This window comes from Mesoplodon densirostris, chromosome 3, assembly GCF_025265405.1.
Source record: "Mesoplodon densirostris isolate mMesDen1 chromosome 3, mMesDen1 primary haplotype, whole genome shotgun sequence".
Taxonomy (NCBI): Eukaryota; Metazoa; Chordata; class Mammalia; order Artiodactyla; family Ziphiidae; genus Mesoplodon; species Mesoplodon densirostris.
The window spans coordinates 27,254,291-27,270,968 of NC_082663.1; the positions used below are offsets into that span (position 1 = coordinate 27,254,291).

Here is a 16,678-nt window from a genome sequence, read left to right on the forward strand (position 1 = left end):
GTGTGTCCGGAGCCTGTGCTCCGCAACGGGAGAGGCCACAGCAGTGAGAGGCCCGCGTACAGCAAAAAAAAAAAAAAAAAAAAAAAAAAAAAAAAAAAAAAAAAAAAAATTCCCTCAAAACTACTCTTGGCTTAAAGACAATATTAAAATGAATTTTGGAATGCATAGGAAAAAAAAGAAAAAATATTACACACACACACACACACACACACACACACATATATGTATATATGGCCAAAACCTATGTCCAGCCTTAAACTACAGCTTTAAAACCTCTATAATTAAAGAGTGAGTGAATGAAACAAGTATCCAACTCATGAAGTTTGTAAAAGACCAAAAATAAACCCAAGGAAAATAGAAAACTAGAGATGAAATAAGAAATTAATGAATTACTAAGGAAAATGGCAGATCTGGCAGCTAAATCCAAGGAGCTGGCTCTTTGAGGGGAGGAAAAAAATAATAAATTGGATAAACTACTGACTAAAGGATATGATACTAGGAGAGATTTTTAAATGTCAAAATACTGACATTTTGGTGTGCTTTAACCTACCAAAACGCTTGCGTATTTTATGTTATATGTACATGATTTCACAGATCGGCCAGCAGCTTTGCCCTCCTTGATTCTCCCATCATTACCCTGTCATGGCCTATCTTCCCCAAGTTCCTTTCACCTGTGCATCCTCTCTTCCACTCAGTTCTTAGATCTCTGCACCCTCAAAGGAGAGAGGGTCCCTTGAAGTTTATGGCTCTCTCTGATAAAGAGGAAAAGTAAGGTGTAGGCAAAGGGCCATCTGTAGTGTTGGACCTCCAAACTCCAAGAGTAGCCAAGGAGTGGCCTGAGAGTTCAGTCTCAAAAGTACTGAAGCTTAGACTTACTACAACAGAAATAGCCTCAAGGGCACCTGGGTTGAAGGGACTGAAGTTGAAGGAATCAGGAAGTAAAATGGTAATGCATAATGCTTATAGTTTTGAACACTTAAAAAATTTAAAGTTATATAATGCTCATAAATTTTTATACTTAAAATCTATTAAGAATTCAGTGAATTCTCATCACAAATAAATACTAAACACCCATTTGTTATTTTGCTCCTATACAGCAACTGCTATTACTGGCTAGTCTAAGCAATCAAAGAATTAAAAGTAATAAAAAAGATGCTACAGGTATTTTTAAAACTCTAAGAGAGCAAAACTCTAAAAATCTGAATATCTGGCTGAATTGGTCAATTTTTCTAGGAAAAGATAAGTTGCCAAAAATTACCCCAAGAGAAAGAAAAACTAAACAAACCAATTAATCACAATAAAAGAAACCAAGAAAGCACCACCCCTTTTATAAGTGACTGATGATGTCGCATGAATTTTATAAATTATCAAAAAATATAGTTTTTTAAAAAATAATTTATATATATATTTATATATATATTTTTTGGCTGTGCTGGGTCTTAGGTGAGGCACGTGGGCTTTCTAGTTGAGGCGTGCAAGCTCAGTAGTTGTGGCTCATGGGCTTAGTTGTCCTGTGGCATGTGGGATCTTAGTTCCCTAATCAGAGATTGAACCTGCCTCCCCTGCATTGTAAGGCGGATTCTTTACCACTGGATCACCAGGGAAGTCCCAAAAAACATATAGTTTTGATGCTACTAAAAACTGTTTCAGAGTTTAGAGAAAGAACGAAAGCTTCTAAATTATTCTTATAGAGTTTGTGTATTATTGATCCTAAATCTAACAAAGAAGACAAAAATAAAACCACAAAAATTTCCTTTATGTCACTGCAAAATTCCTAAATAGACTACCAGCAAACAGAACTTAACAGTTCATTAAGATTATTCTCAAATATAAGAGAATCATCTCTGGAATGCAAAGGTAGCTCAATATCAGGAGATATATTTGTAAATATACAATATTAACAGGGTGAAGGAGAAAAACTATACATTCATGTCAAGAAACCTTGAAAAATTATCGATAAAGTTCAATTTACATTCCTGATTCAAAATTACTTAGTAAACTAAGAGAGGGTTGACATTTCTAACATTACAAAGAAATAAATATCTCAAATAAAAGGCTATACCACCATGCTTAACAGACTTTATATACTAGAAACATTTTCAAAGCAATTAAGACATAACATGCATGTAAAGTATTATTTCTTTTATTCCATAATTATTCTAGGAGTATCAACCAACTAAATTAGAAAAGAGATTGGTAGATATGATTCCAAGCCAAGAGAATCACATGAAAAATATTACTACAAATAAAGGAATGCAGTCAGGTGGTGGGTTAAAAATTAATATATTTAACATATATAAACAATAACCAGAAAATGGTATTTTAAAAAACTCTAAAAGAGAAATACCTAGGTACAAACAACTATGCTCAGAACCCATTCAAATCTAAATAAGAGAGTAACATTCATTCCAATAAGTAGGACATCCCATAAAGAAGAGTCAGTATTATAAAAGTGATGACATTCCACCAATTATTAATTCAATACAGTGCTACTTAAAAATCATCAAGAGAACCGGAGAAACTGAACAAAATGGTAGTCAAGTTCTTTCAGAAAAAGAAGCATGAGAAAAGCACTCCCCCCCCAAAAATCTTCTGTGTAAGATGGTGTTTATAATGAATAGCAGAGAATGAAGAGGGAAGACTTCTGATGAAGAGGACAATCAGAATTTTAAAACACACTATGAAGCTTTAAAAATTAAAAGAGTTTGGTACTAGAAAAGACTGAGCAATGAAAGAGGGCTGCAGAAGTAGGCCTGCAAAAAAGGAACTTTGGTTTGTGACAGGGTTTCTCTTCCTCAGTGCCACTGATAACCAGTTTTGACAACCAAAATTATCCCCAAACATTGCCAAATGTCCCCTAGAGGGCAAAACTGATGGTGGCTGAGAACCACTGGTTTATGATAATGGTGACATTTCAAAATGGGGATTGGGAGAACAAACATCACTACTAAATAAAATGTTAAATGGTACTGGAATAATTGGTAATTGGTCTGGAAAAACATATAGCTGGATCCACCTTTAATCCACGTATGATTTTTAAATTAATTTTTAATTATACAAGTAATAAAATATATATTTCATCCTAGTAAAATCCAAACATTACAGATCTCTACCTAATCCTACTAGTCACTACTGAGACAACCACTGTTGTAATATGAAATACATCCTTCCAGGAGGTTTGCTATGCATTATGACTAAAGAACTAAATAAACATGCAAACAAGCAAGCATCTGTAGAAAATATAATTTGATGGGGGGGAAAAAAGCTCTAGAAGAAAACGTGTGAATAATTTATAACCTAAAATATGAAAGAACTTTGTAAGTAGAAATAAAACCATTAAGTCATAAAACATCAATGAATTAGAATTTGCAAAGATTTTAAAGCTTTTATAAAACAGCAAAAATTAAATGAAAAGCAGATGAAAAACTGGAAAAAATTATTTTTTAATACAGATAAGAGTTAATTTCTTATAGAAAGAGTTATAAATTGAGAAAACGAAAAATAAAGGAACTGGCAGTTAAGAGAAAAATAATTACAAATGCCAATAATCACATAAAGAAATCTAAATAAAAAATGAGACACCATTTTTTTTACCTATTGTGTTAAAGAAGTGTTATGATATCCCAAAGTTAGCGAGGGTGTGAAGGAAATGATCAGTTCAACAATTTTTGGAAGTTTTAAATGATCCACCTTTCTGGTAACAATCAACACATGTCCTTTGACCTTGGAATTCTATAGCAATTGACCCTAGCCATTTATCACATGTATATAATACTCATAAAAGCCTGATAACAATACAATGAAAATTTAATAGCAAAAGACTGCAAACAATGCAACTGTCCATCAAATGACTACCAGTTGAATAAAATACTGCATGTCCATACAAAGGCAACACCATGTAGTCAATACAGCTCTCAAAGAGCTCCAAGATGCATTTTGTTGAGAAAGATGCAAACAATGTAAACAGCATGACCCACTCCTGTGTTAAAAAAAAAAGAATTAAGATAACCCTGGCTATGCAACTCTCTCTAACCCAACTCTGGAATCAGTAGTTTCAGTTATATTTCTGAATGAATCCCTCTCTATCTGAATTCTTGTAGGAACCCAAACAGTTCAATATCAAAGGGATATACGTACATAAATAAAAATAGGGACATACATGGGACTTCCTTGGTGGCGCAGTGGTTAAGACTCCATGCTCCCAATGCAGGGGGCCTGGGTTCGATCCCTGGTCAGGGAACTAGATCCCACATGAATGATGCAACTAAGAGTTCACATGCCACAACTAAGGAGTCCACGTGACGCAACTAAGGAGCTGGTGTGCTGCAACTAAGGAGCCGGCAAGCCCCAACTAAGGAGCCTGCTTGCCACGACTAAGACCCAGCACAACCAAATAAATAAATATTTTTTTAAAAAAGGAACATACACGATATATATGAATGCATTTTTTTCCCCTAGGAAAACAATCACAACAAACTGTGTCAAGATAGCTTGCCTTTAAATGATGAGAAGGCTTTCGTTTCTACTTCGTGCCTTTCTGCATTATTTGAATTTCCTAATTTTATGCATTTTGAATAATGTATATTTCTAAATCTTAAAAATTCCTTATACATTATTTTGTTAAAATGTCAACAAAACCTTGCATAGGTAGATTAATAGCTCATTTTTAGCTTTCTTTGTACCTTTATGTATGTACAACTAATAATCGGTCCTATTTTAAAGAAAGTAATAAACACTGTGAGGAGAGTTTAAAAAAAAAAAAAAGAGGAAAATACAGAAAGAAAATCAAGTGGAATTCTCAGAAAATTAAGACCCCAGGATTTCTCACTGGAAGAAAAAAACTACATTTAGGAAATGAAAAGAAAGTTGATAATTAGATGTAAGATGAGTCTATTAAAAAACTGCAGAAATATTTCCTATATGTTTATTTTTCACACCGTACAGTTACATATTACTCACCCAGCTTGGAAAATCAGACCAGGTTGGAACTCGCTGACAGAGGTCCCGGAGAATACGTATGATAATCACACAGGACTGCAGACCATTAGCTCTAGCCTTGAGAGCAACACAAAAACCAACTGAATTAATCTTAGAAATACTGAAAGTATCCCTTGACGAAAAAAAAGTTAAAATACCACTGTTCAATGGAAGCTCAGATAAAAATAAAACAAAAATAACCACGCTTAAAATTGGATTCAATGAGCTGCCATTTACAGCAATATTTTATGCCAGGGTTAGTATTTAAAAGCTGATATTTTAGGTCAAAGTAAACAGATTATACAAGAATAATTGTTCTTGATCCCCTGTGAACCTTGACCTGTGTTCATTTAAAACAGTAAACTTCAAAAAAAAGTCTGCCTACATTAGAAATAAAAGAAAAAGTAAAGAGCTAAAAAGTTTGTCTAGGGACTGAAAGATTAAGGAAATCTGTTTGGTTTCCTTTCTGTGCCTTTGCATAACTGCAAAGTCACTAAACCAAACAGCTGCTTCCTCACCTTTCATTCCCTACACTTATTAACTTAGAGAAAGAGGGGGGGAAAATCTTAAAACTATACACAAAGCTTTAAACACATATTCCATTATTTAAAGCAAAGTTAATCTGCAGCCTTATGGAATATAATATATGTACACAAACATGTGATGTTCCTAAACAAGTCAACTTTAAATATAGCCACTAAAAATAAAAATAAAAAAACCCAAACTACAAAACACCCCCAAAACCTGAGTTTATTGTCAAATTAATAGTAACTGCAATATGCAGGTCTTCATACCCAGCTTTCTATGTTAACATTCTCTGATATTTAATTTAAAATAGTATTGCTTGGGCAATCTTTTGAAATGTTTAAACACAGTTAAACATGTTGTACTGAACTACTCTCTCATAAGGCTACAAGAAAAAAGTAAAATGATGTTCCGAACCTGGAACCACTTAGCGTGGCGTAGAGCAGCCAGAGCGTCAAGGCATTTTTGCCTGTCCAAGACGTCCGGTGGGTCTTTCACCATACCCGAGGTTACATCTAAAATGGATTGAATTGGCAAAATGCAGTGAGGAATGGGTGTTTGACCAGGTGAGCAAGACACTTCCTTAAAGTAGCATCAGTGTCACATGAGCCATTTGAGAGTTTGTCAACACTTTAAAGTACCAAGGGAGTTATTTTCAACAAATTCACATAATCTAATATGAAGATCAAGATGAGAATTAAACTCTTTATTTTAGAAATAAATAACTTCTGCAAATATAAACCCTACCCACCAAAATAAAATCAAAAGGAAGGATTACTGGACACAGCGCACCAGCACAAAGACGACAAGACAAAAGGGAACACAAAAATCCACCTTAATAAATGAGAATGTACAATAAACTATTGAGTTTGTTCAGTATTTTAAATGGTCATAGGTTATTCTGGGGCTAATATGTCAAAGAACTAACGATAAATATGGGATGATCAATGCAGTAATAATCATAGAAAAAAATAAAGAGCCAAAAAGAAGCATTTCTAAGAGTTCAAATGACTTCTCTTCCACAAGAGAATTTTAGCTTTAAGAATTAAGGGAATATGAAATGCCCTTTAAAATTCAAAGTTCCCATGAAGTATTTCAAAGAATAATTGGAGAGAAACAATGAGTAAAGTAGAAAAGGGCAATAGGAACTAGCATGGTTAAATAGAATAAGTATAGAAATAGAACAGATGCAGTAAGCAGAATGGTTTGATGATGTATCTGTAGAATCTTTTAAGTTGCAAAGTCAGTTATAACTGATTTTAATCAGATTATTGTATTAAAACATAAATGAGCTATATAAAACTTGAGAAGAAAATCTGAACCTAAATCAGGACAAGAAGTAAACTTTTCATTCATAAAAGGCCAGCTTTACGTTCATTTAAACAGATCTGTAAACTGTGTACAAAAGTTGCTAATCAAGCTATTCAAAGGTATAAGTCAATCTAATTCACAACTCTTGGTGATTTTAAAATATTTTCTAAATATAGGAAAATTACATACCAGGCAAGTAATCTATTGAAAACAGTCTTCTAGATAAAAAGCACCAAAATTATGGGATATTTAGGATATAATTTTATAAATCATGGAGGGCACCAAATGAATATGTGGGACAAAAGATGAAATATACAATAAAAGAAAACACAAAGATGATTTTACTTTAAGAGTACTATTGCAACGCTGGGCAAATTATTTGACTGTCTATTTTTTTTTTTTTTTTTTTTTTTTTTTGTGGTACGCGGGCCTCTCACTGTTGTGGCCTCTCCCATTGCGGAGCACAGGCTCCAGACGCGCAGGCTCAGCGGCCATGGCTCACGGGCCCAGCCGCTCCGCGGCATGTGGGATCTTCCCAGACTGGGGCACGAACCCATGTCTCCTGCATCGGCAGGCAGACTCTCAACCACTGCGCCACCAGGGAAGCCCTGATCGTCTATTTTTATATGAGCATTCAGAAATCTTAAAAGATATCTGGTCCTTATTTTGAGTAGATGACATATTAAAAAGCATATTTAAAAAGTAATAAAGAATTCCATCCCTTGTCTGGGCTTTTTCTTCTTAGTTCCTAGTCCTTACATAATCAGATGGCACATATTTTCAGAATACATATTAGAAGGGAATTTTACAGATAATCAAAGAACACTGTGTGGCATTCTGAAAATGAACACTGAAAGAGGAATCTGGGTACTAAAAAGAAAAGTATCAAGTCAGAAATAGTAGTAATTTTTAAAAACTAATAAACAATCTCAAAACCTGAAAAATCAACTACTGAATCCAGAAATATAATGAACATAAGAAATGGGCTATTCTGAGAGAAGGAAAAGGAACACAGGAAAGCACAGCTAATTAAAGAAGTAAAAAAAAAAAAAAAAAAAAAAGCAAGAAACAACAACAACAAAAAACCACTCCCCAAAGCAAGGTTACAGAACATGCTGAAGAACCCTTTCCATGTCCCTTACTTATTTACATTACTTGCTAAAGCTAAAATGCAAATAGGTGATAATGTGCAATCTCTTTCTAAAAGTTTCTGAATTTTTAATGTTAATTCATGTTTTAATTTCCTCCAACACAGAAGAAAACTTTTCCTTTTGCACACAATCATTCATAACTTTGGACATTTAAATTAATGATACAATTTCAAAGATGCCAAGACACCTATTGCAATTTAAAAACAACTTAAGAGCTATAAGTAGGAAATGTCTGTCAAATTTAGAGTGTGGATTTTTGCACCCATTCTATATTTCAAGTGGATTAACCCCTTAGATATATTGTACTAAAATCATACTTTCTTCCTAATACCCAGTTAACAAAACAAAACAAAATCAGTTAATTTATTTAAAAGAAAGCAAATTCTTACCCTACAAAAATGTGTTTCATAAATTTTAAGGGGTTAATCACCAGTTAGAACACATGCTGTGTCCACACTATTTTATGATTAAAAGTTAATGGGAATATATTAATTTAAATTAACATGGTTATATAAAATATGTAATCCACCCAACAATTTAAAAACTAGTGTGAACACTGCTCAATTCTAGAAGACAAAGACAAAACAAACAAAACAGCCACACAAAGGACAATAAATGCCAGACTCTGCATCCAAAATCCCTCCTTACTCAAATGGCAGGTGTGACACTGAGCTTTTGAAAACCTTGGTCAAAAATCCTTCCGATGTCTTGGCAGCAACCCCTGACAGGAATCAATTCCCTCTGCTAGAAGGCTTTGGACCAGGCCTGATAAGCTAAAGGTGGGAAAAAACACACACAATACTTGACTTGCTACAGAAGAGACACTGTAGCAAGGGTTAGAGCATTCTGAACATTTCAAGCTTCAAGTCAATTAAGTGTTTACTTAATGTTTAACTGTCAAACACAGTAACATAAAACAGATCTGTAATGTGTTTAACAGCTATTTGGGCAATTTAATCATCTCCTTTAAATAATTTTTGGTATCAAACAGGACCATTACGCATTAAGAGGCTACCACAACTATGCGCAAGTCGCCAGTCTCATGATTTACAAGTGCTCTTCCGGCAAAGCCTTCCTTACCCCTGTACTAACTCCCCAAAGCAAGCTATAGGCTTTAAATGATTTTAAGACACAGAGCATTCAGAGCTGCAGTGAGAGAGAATACATACCGTTATTCTGCAGCAATCTTCATAATGAAGCTAAAGACATGATTTACTGCAGTTATCTGCAGCAAAGAACACTATCAATGTTTCTACACTTTTTGCACATCCAACTTTTCAGCTCAGTGTCTTGAAGTAAAATCTTTCAATTTTGGACTGACCACTTCTCTCACCGTAATATTTACGAAATTCAGAACAATAACTCAAGTCTGGGTCAGACAAAAATATAATTTTGTTTCCTTTAGAAGGGATAGGTTATTAAAGACTACTACAAATATGATACTATTAACTTTAGACTTTTGCAACAAAATAAAATTACTTGATACTGCACAAATTTAAGTAAGCCTAAATATAACTGGACAAGATGTGCTCTGAAATAAAGTTAAATGGTTATATGAGTAAAATTTCATATGAAATACAGCAACTATTACTTATAACATAATCTTGAAGATTTCTTATTCAAATCCTAAGAGTCTTATGCTGCATACGAATTGACCAGATTGACTCAGGAACTGTTTTTCCAGCAATATCCACGGCCAGACCTTGAGTGGGAACTCATGCTCATATAAAAGATCCTCTACACAAACCCCATTTATTTTTAAGATGCAAAGCTTACACAACATACAAGTCCTGATATATGGTGTATATATAATGTATGCAAAGTTAGACATGTCTCCCAATGATCGCATTTTTAGTAAAAATGATCTTTTCCTGGGTTGTGGAAAGCACAGTGCCTTAAAAAAAATTGCTTTGCTGTAAGAAAACAAATTTAAAGGGACAGTAATTGAGAGCCTACTTATGCTATTAGACAAATTAATTTTAAGTATTCTTTTCTCCTCTATCTGTATCACAAAGAAATATTAGTGTAGACTATAACTCCATATCAACAAATTAAGATGTACAAAAACAACATGAAAGGAAACAAAGTAAATTTTATCTGACCCATAAAACAACAGAACCAACATACGGCAGACACTGACCATGCTTTTTGGCTTAAAAGCTTTTGAAGCTTTGAAAATGTTACACAATAGTCCCTAAAGCAACATTGCTGGCACCAGCAGGATTTCATATTCTACAATTGTAAAGTAAGTTTAAAAACCCTGAATTGTGCTATAACTCACTAACTATGCCAACACCATTTAGTTTTCAGTATCTCTAGTATAATAGTGGGGTCAGATGCCCAAATCTACGTGCATTAGGATGCTCTGCATTTATGAAAACGCTTCAAACCAAAGAGCAACCTCAGAGAACCAGAAATGTTTACCTCAGGACAAGCCAAATCCATGATTACATATATAACAATGCCTCTTAAACTGTGTTATGAATATTTAACCAATTTTATTTATGGAACTCTCTTGTCTTTTTTAAGACAAGAACAACAACTTAACAGAAGTTCAATTTGTGGCCCCTCACTAGCAACATTTCTTTAATTTGTTCATGGGTCAACTATGCTGGTAAGAATAATTTTGAACTTTTTTTTTTTTCCAGAAATCTGAGGTTAGCAAGAAAAGAAAAAAAAATCAAGAAAATCAATAATACCATGAGTGTTTTATATAAAAGTACATTGCTAAAAAGACATTAATAAAAGATCTGGGAAATGATCTTAAGCAAAACTGGTTGCTATATAAGTCAAATCTATCAAATTCATATGTAATGCCAGCATGTTGCCTTCTAGGGCTTAATGCCAATCTTAAAGAGTAGGTAAATGGGGAAAAAAAAGTTAATAAAAAGTAGAATGTTTAATGGCTTTCCAACCTCCTTCCCTCATGTTCTCTTCTCGAATAATTGGAGACGTCAGGGTGATAGTGACTTGCATTTTGGGTTCCACACATGAGTTCAAAATTATTGCCGCTTCAGAAATTGCACATTTTATGTCATACTTCTCAGGACTTATAACCTATGTAATGAAGAGCACAGGAAATTAGATGGAACTTTTAACATTATCAAACAGAGCAGTTTCACTATGGCTCTTTCATTTTCTCACTACCTTAACCATTTTATAAGGACTAGATCATATACTACTCCCCCCAAGAAGCCTTGTAATATGTGCAAATATTAAAATCTCTTGCTCCTCTTTCCTTAGTCGAACTAATATTTACCATTATTTGTATCATATGAGTTATCTGTATGTGTGTATGTCTCTCTTAGATGATGAGTTCTTGGATAAAAGAAACACTGCCCTATTTATTACCATACCTTCCTAATAGCATCTTGGGTAGTTAAGTACTTGCAGAATATGAATGTGACTAAAATAGATATCTGAAACTAACAGGAGCCACAATTCAAACATTCCTAGTGTCCCTTGTCTGTGAACTCAACAGATCTACATTTTATCAGGGAGCAGAAAGTCCTGATCAACAGAAGAAAAACCAGGATTCACTGCAATTCAGTACACATGAAATAAGTCTCAGTATATATGAACAAATGAAGACTCCATAGAAATTACATGGAGTGTTTACAGCATAGTATCTAGGTTCAAATCCTAGCTCTGTTACTTTACTAATGATATGAAGATGGGCAAATTATTTAACTCCCCTTTACCTGTTTTTATAAAATGGGGACAGTAATTTTACCTAACCTGTAGGATTGTTGGAAGAATAAATGAATTAACTATATAAAGCACTTAAAACAGTGCCTGGTACATAGTAAGAATTATATAAACGTTAACTATGACAATGATGATGACGATAATAAATTCTATTCCTCTTGCTTATCCACTTGTACAATAAGTACATAGAATGATTTGGAAAGAGTATGCTGCTTTTAGTGTAATTGTTAATTATTTAGTTAGGATATAGTATTTTCTGCTTTGTAGTTTTTTTGGGCTGTGTTGGGTCTTCATTGCTGCGTGCGGGCTTTCTCTAGTTGCGGCGAGTGGGGGCTATTCTTCCTTGTGGTGTGCGGGCTTCTCACTGCTGTGGCTTCTCTTGCTGCAGAGCACAGGCTCCAGGCACGTGGGCTTCAGTAGTTGCAACACGTGGGCTCAGAAGTCGTGGCTCGCGGACTCTAGAGCGCAGGCTGGGTAGTTGTGGCGCACGGGCTTAGGTGCTCTGCAGCATGTGGGATCTTCCCAGACCAGGGCTCGAACCCATGTCCCCTGCACTAGCAGGCGGATTCTTAACCACCGCGCCACCAGGGAAGCCCCCCTGCTTTGTAGATTTACTAAACACCCCAATTTAGGATCAAGATGTTTCTCGCAAATTATATAATTTTTTCAAAGTCCTCAAACCTCTTCTGAGTCTCCTCCCCCCTCATTGCTCTAGCAGCCTCAACAAAGGGTAACAAGTAGACATACAATGACAATTCTCCTGGCTCCTAATACTTAAAAATCCACAATAAGAAACTTCACATCTGGAACAATGGTAATATAAAGCAAACAACAGTAAGTGCCACAGTCGTTTAATAGCATGCTTCACTATCCCTTTTGGTATCGGTTGCTCTGCTGTCGTCAGGTACTATTTATTCTGACATTACTGTGGAATACGTATTGCCAATGAAATGTCAATTCTTGGATTTCAAATACCTAAATAAGTTTTATACATTAAATTATTCAAGAAATCTTTATTTTAAATCCCAGTCTGCGATTCTGACAAGATACTGTATAAAAATTTTAAAGATTCAAACTTAAAAAAGTTTTTTGTAGGACCAAAAGGGGATATTCTATTAATTGTGCACTGCCACAATTTGCTGCAGAGAGACAGTGAGAGGTAATACCTACGACTATAACATGTAGAAAACTGAAAGTAATCATAATAAAACTGGGGAAATTCAAATCAGAAAGTCTCTATTTTAGTTACTATACTTTATTAAAAACATATATTCAACTAAATAGGCAAGAAGTTCATGAATTCTAAAAATTTAGAATTTGCTATACATACATGGGCTTTGTTTAAAAAACAAAACAAAACAAAACAAAAAAATCTCTTTTTTTCCTAAAGTCTCATCTCTTAATGATTCAACTCCTGGAAAAAAAAACAGGAAGAGGACATGTGCTGCAATTTTATATTTTAAAGTAACTTAGCAAGATGGCTTCATGCCAAAGAGGAGCACTATAAAACCTAAAAAGACAAAGTAGAAAACAGTTCTACCAATTTGTACAATCAAGCAAAAAATTCAATTTGGAAAGTCAAACCAAAACTTTAAAGGCAGGCTTAAGATTAAGCTGAAGCACAGTTAGTCCTGCCAAAAACTTTTGAACCAGACAAGGGGTAAAAATGAACATTTCCATAATACTTACAGCAAGCTGCTTGGGTAGGTTTTCTGCAATACGGCTTAATAATGTCTTTGAAGGTTTCTCTGAGCACAGCAAAACAAGGTTGACATTTCTATCTCCTCGGAGAAGTAATCCTTTTGCCAATACTCCCACTCGCAAAACTCCTTTTAAAGCTCTGCAGTGAAATCAAGTTATATTATGACATTTCCCTTCTCAACCAGAACCGTGATAATCTCTTAACACACAATAGTAAATGAAATAACTTTTATACCGTTAAAATTCTCTATCAACTACAGTATAAAAACATTCAATATTTTTAGAAGTATCCTTCACTTAGATAAGAAATATGGATAAATTAATAAATCAAGAGCTAAGTTCTCACAAGGACAACTGCAAAGCAAAGGCCATTAACACTTTTCTGTGTCTCACTTTACAAATTAGAATAAAAGTCATGTTCAATATATACAAAGATATTTCCAAATGGTTAAGGGGAAAATGAAAAGTTATAGATCATAATGCAAACTTGATATGAAAGATGTTGCTAAAGCTTGAGCTTATTCACTTATGGGTCAATGTGTTAAGGAAAAATAAGCTGCTAAAACAAAGAGTAAACAGATGCAACAAATAAATAAAAACTGAATAGCAGCTAAATGCAATTGAAAACTATAAAGGCTGCTTTGAAAACAGACTTGAAATAGTTTTATATAAAATGAGTAAAATTACAAGGTTGGAGACTGTATGAAATTCTGTTATTTTTCATTTCAGCAAAAAACAGCTGAATACATTAAATATCTAACACAAGCATAACACATGTAGACTGACAACAGAGAATTTTCAGTCTTTGTAACTTTTATTTCAAGTGTAAGAAGTCCACATAAGAGAAACCAAAATTAAACAAAAGTAAAAAACTCTAAAAACACACCTGTCTTTACCTCCCTCTTTCTTATCATCTCCCTCTTTGCTCTTGCTCTTCTCATGTTCAGACAAGCTGTCTGAAACAAGTTTTAAAGCACGTTCAGTGATAGAAACAATTTTCTGAACTGCCTGTAATTCCTCTTCAGTTGGATAAATGGTTGCGTGTTTTGTCATTACATAACGATCATCAGATGAGTCAGGACGACGTAAGGGCTGGAGAAGACAAAAAAGATAACTTCATTAAAAAAAAAAAGCTTCCCAAGCAAAAGTAAATTATTATATTTCAACTATACATATGTTTGTCACATCTTTTCAATAAGAAAGTCAATTATGCAAAATGTCCATTTAAAGCTATCTTCTCCCTTTTTTCCATTTCAGTAAAAACAAACATGTAAACTATGGAAAATTACACTATCAAGAATGAGTATGTATCTATGTATATATGTATGCTTTGCCTCAAAACAAGTAAAATTATAATACACACCATCTAAGGTTATAAAAATACTTTCTACTCAACTTTAACAACCAGTGATTCTGAAATGTTTTGCTTTTAATAAAACAAGTTTCACAAATACTTATTCTATGGAAAGACAAATGAGAAAGAATAGTTTGAAGAGCAGGAACTTGTTGCTGTTTCCTTCTAAGTGCCCTCTAGAAAACAGAACAAAGAATAAAAACATCTTGTTTTCTGCAGTCTGAACTTATAGGAAATATTCCTCATAACCCAGGTATGTCTTCTTTTACCTAGCTTCCATAGAACACAAACTCTCAAGATGCAGCTCTTGCCTACAGTTCTCCTAATACATCCACTGTGTGCTCATCTTGGACCATTTACTTACCCCTTATCCTGCACTTAATTTAGAAGTAGTGGTAGGGTTTTTTTCATTATTTGAAAAAGGAAAAAAGACTTTAAACCACTGGTAATGGGAAGATAAGAATAATTCTGAAAGCAAAGCAACTGCCTTCAAAATTAGTTGTTCCTGACAATCTAAAGAACAAAGGCAGGAAAATCTCTTATGTGAAAGAAGAGCTGGCGAAAGAAGCTCTGCTTCCTTCGCTCATACTGAAAGTAAGAAAGATGCATGGAAATTCTATGACGTCCTCATAAATAAGGACACGAGTTGAGAACCTGTAATAAAAGGAGGGAAAATTCTACATCAGATGAAAAACTTAATTGAGATTTGGATATTATTAAGTCTAAAAATTAGCTCCCCAAACTGTTATCTTCCAATGCTGAGCCAGTCTTACACTTTCACCCGCTATGTAAACAAAGTGGACACTCACTGCAGGCCCCTGTGGCTGAGGAGGCATGCCTGGTCGGACTCCCAGAAGGCCTAGTGGGCCTGGGGGACCATGAGGATAGCCTCCGTCAGGCATTCGGCGGCGATCATCCCAATGATGCTGTTCTTCCTCCATTCTTCTCCAGTACATGTCCTCTTCGTAACGTCTGAAACATACAGAATGATACTATAAGTCTACAAGAAAAATAAAACCCAAGAATTTACATCAATAATGATATAAAAAGCAATTTAAAAAATACTCCAAATCAGTCTAGCTTACATCTCTCTGTTCTTCTACTGTATCTGATTACCTTTATTTGCTTTAACTAGCAGTAAATGGAAGTGAATCCCAGTGAAAAGAGAAAATAAGTAAACAAAGATAAAAGCAAAACAAAATTTCACAGTCTGAAGACAGGGTTGAAAGAACAAGCACCAGAAACCTCAGAGTTCCTTCTAACCTCTCCCTCTTTACAGGAGACTGTAAACTTGAATGCCTACCTAATGTGGCCAACCAACAATGTGTGTGAGTGAAAGACTCAAAGCATACATTCAGAAATTTTCTTCATGTCTCCAAAGAAATGTGCTCTCTCCTATTTTTTTCTAAGAGAGAACTTCTGAAGACTACATTTAATTTCCTCAACGGATACAGGCAGAGAGACAAAGACACTTCTCTACAATGAGGAAAAACAACTGAGATAAATGGCAACTCACATCATGTTTCACTTTTGGGGACATGTTAAGGGTGACAGGAACTATGGTGAAGAAGAAAGCACATGCTCTGAGCCACAGCACAGCTATTAATTATTACCATAAGGGAATACAGATGGTAATCCCAAGGTTATCAGGATTTTTGTGAAATCTCATGGTCTTTAAGTGTTGGTTCATGTTGGTATCCAAAAAATACCATGTGTACCAAATGAAACACCCATGGACTGAACTTGGACTGCGGGAAGCTAGTGTGTAGCCTGTGTGTAGCCTCTGCTTTAATAGTCAACATTTTCAGAATCTAATTTCTTTTTTACCACGTGACTCTCTCCTTCTCAGTTCTATCTTCGCTTTCAGCTTCAAACTAGGATACCAATAACTCCCAAGGTAGTCCTGTCTTTATAGCAAATTTTTGTAACAATTAAGTTTTTACCAGACAAA

The 16,678-nt window shown here is 34.5% G+C and overlaps 1 protein-coding gene across 1 annotated transcript in view; it reads right to left on the bottom strand.

Annotated features, from left to right (window-relative positions):
• Positions 1 to 16,678, bottom strand: part of ZFR (zinc finger RNA binding protein) — a 78,495-nt gene that overhangs the window by 20,326 nt on the left and 41,491 nt on the right. The window contains exons 12-17 of the mRNA XM_060092764.1: positions 15,537 to 15,699; positions 14,260 to 14,465; positions 13,362 to 13,512; positions 10,880 to 11,021; positions 5,920 to 6,017; positions 4,960 to 5,055 (exon numbers count right to left, since the gene is read on the bottom strand). Coding sequence (XP_059948747.1) covers positions 4,960 to 5,055; positions 5,920 to 6,017; positions 10,880 to 11,021; positions 13,362 to 13,512; positions 14,260 to 14,465; positions 15,537 to 15,699 — 856 coding nt within the window. The remainder of the gene's footprint in view (positions 1 to 4,959; positions 5,056 to 5,919; positions 6,018 to 10,879; positions 11,022 to 13,361; positions 13,513 to 14,259; positions 14,466 to 15,536; positions 15,700 to 16,678) is intronic.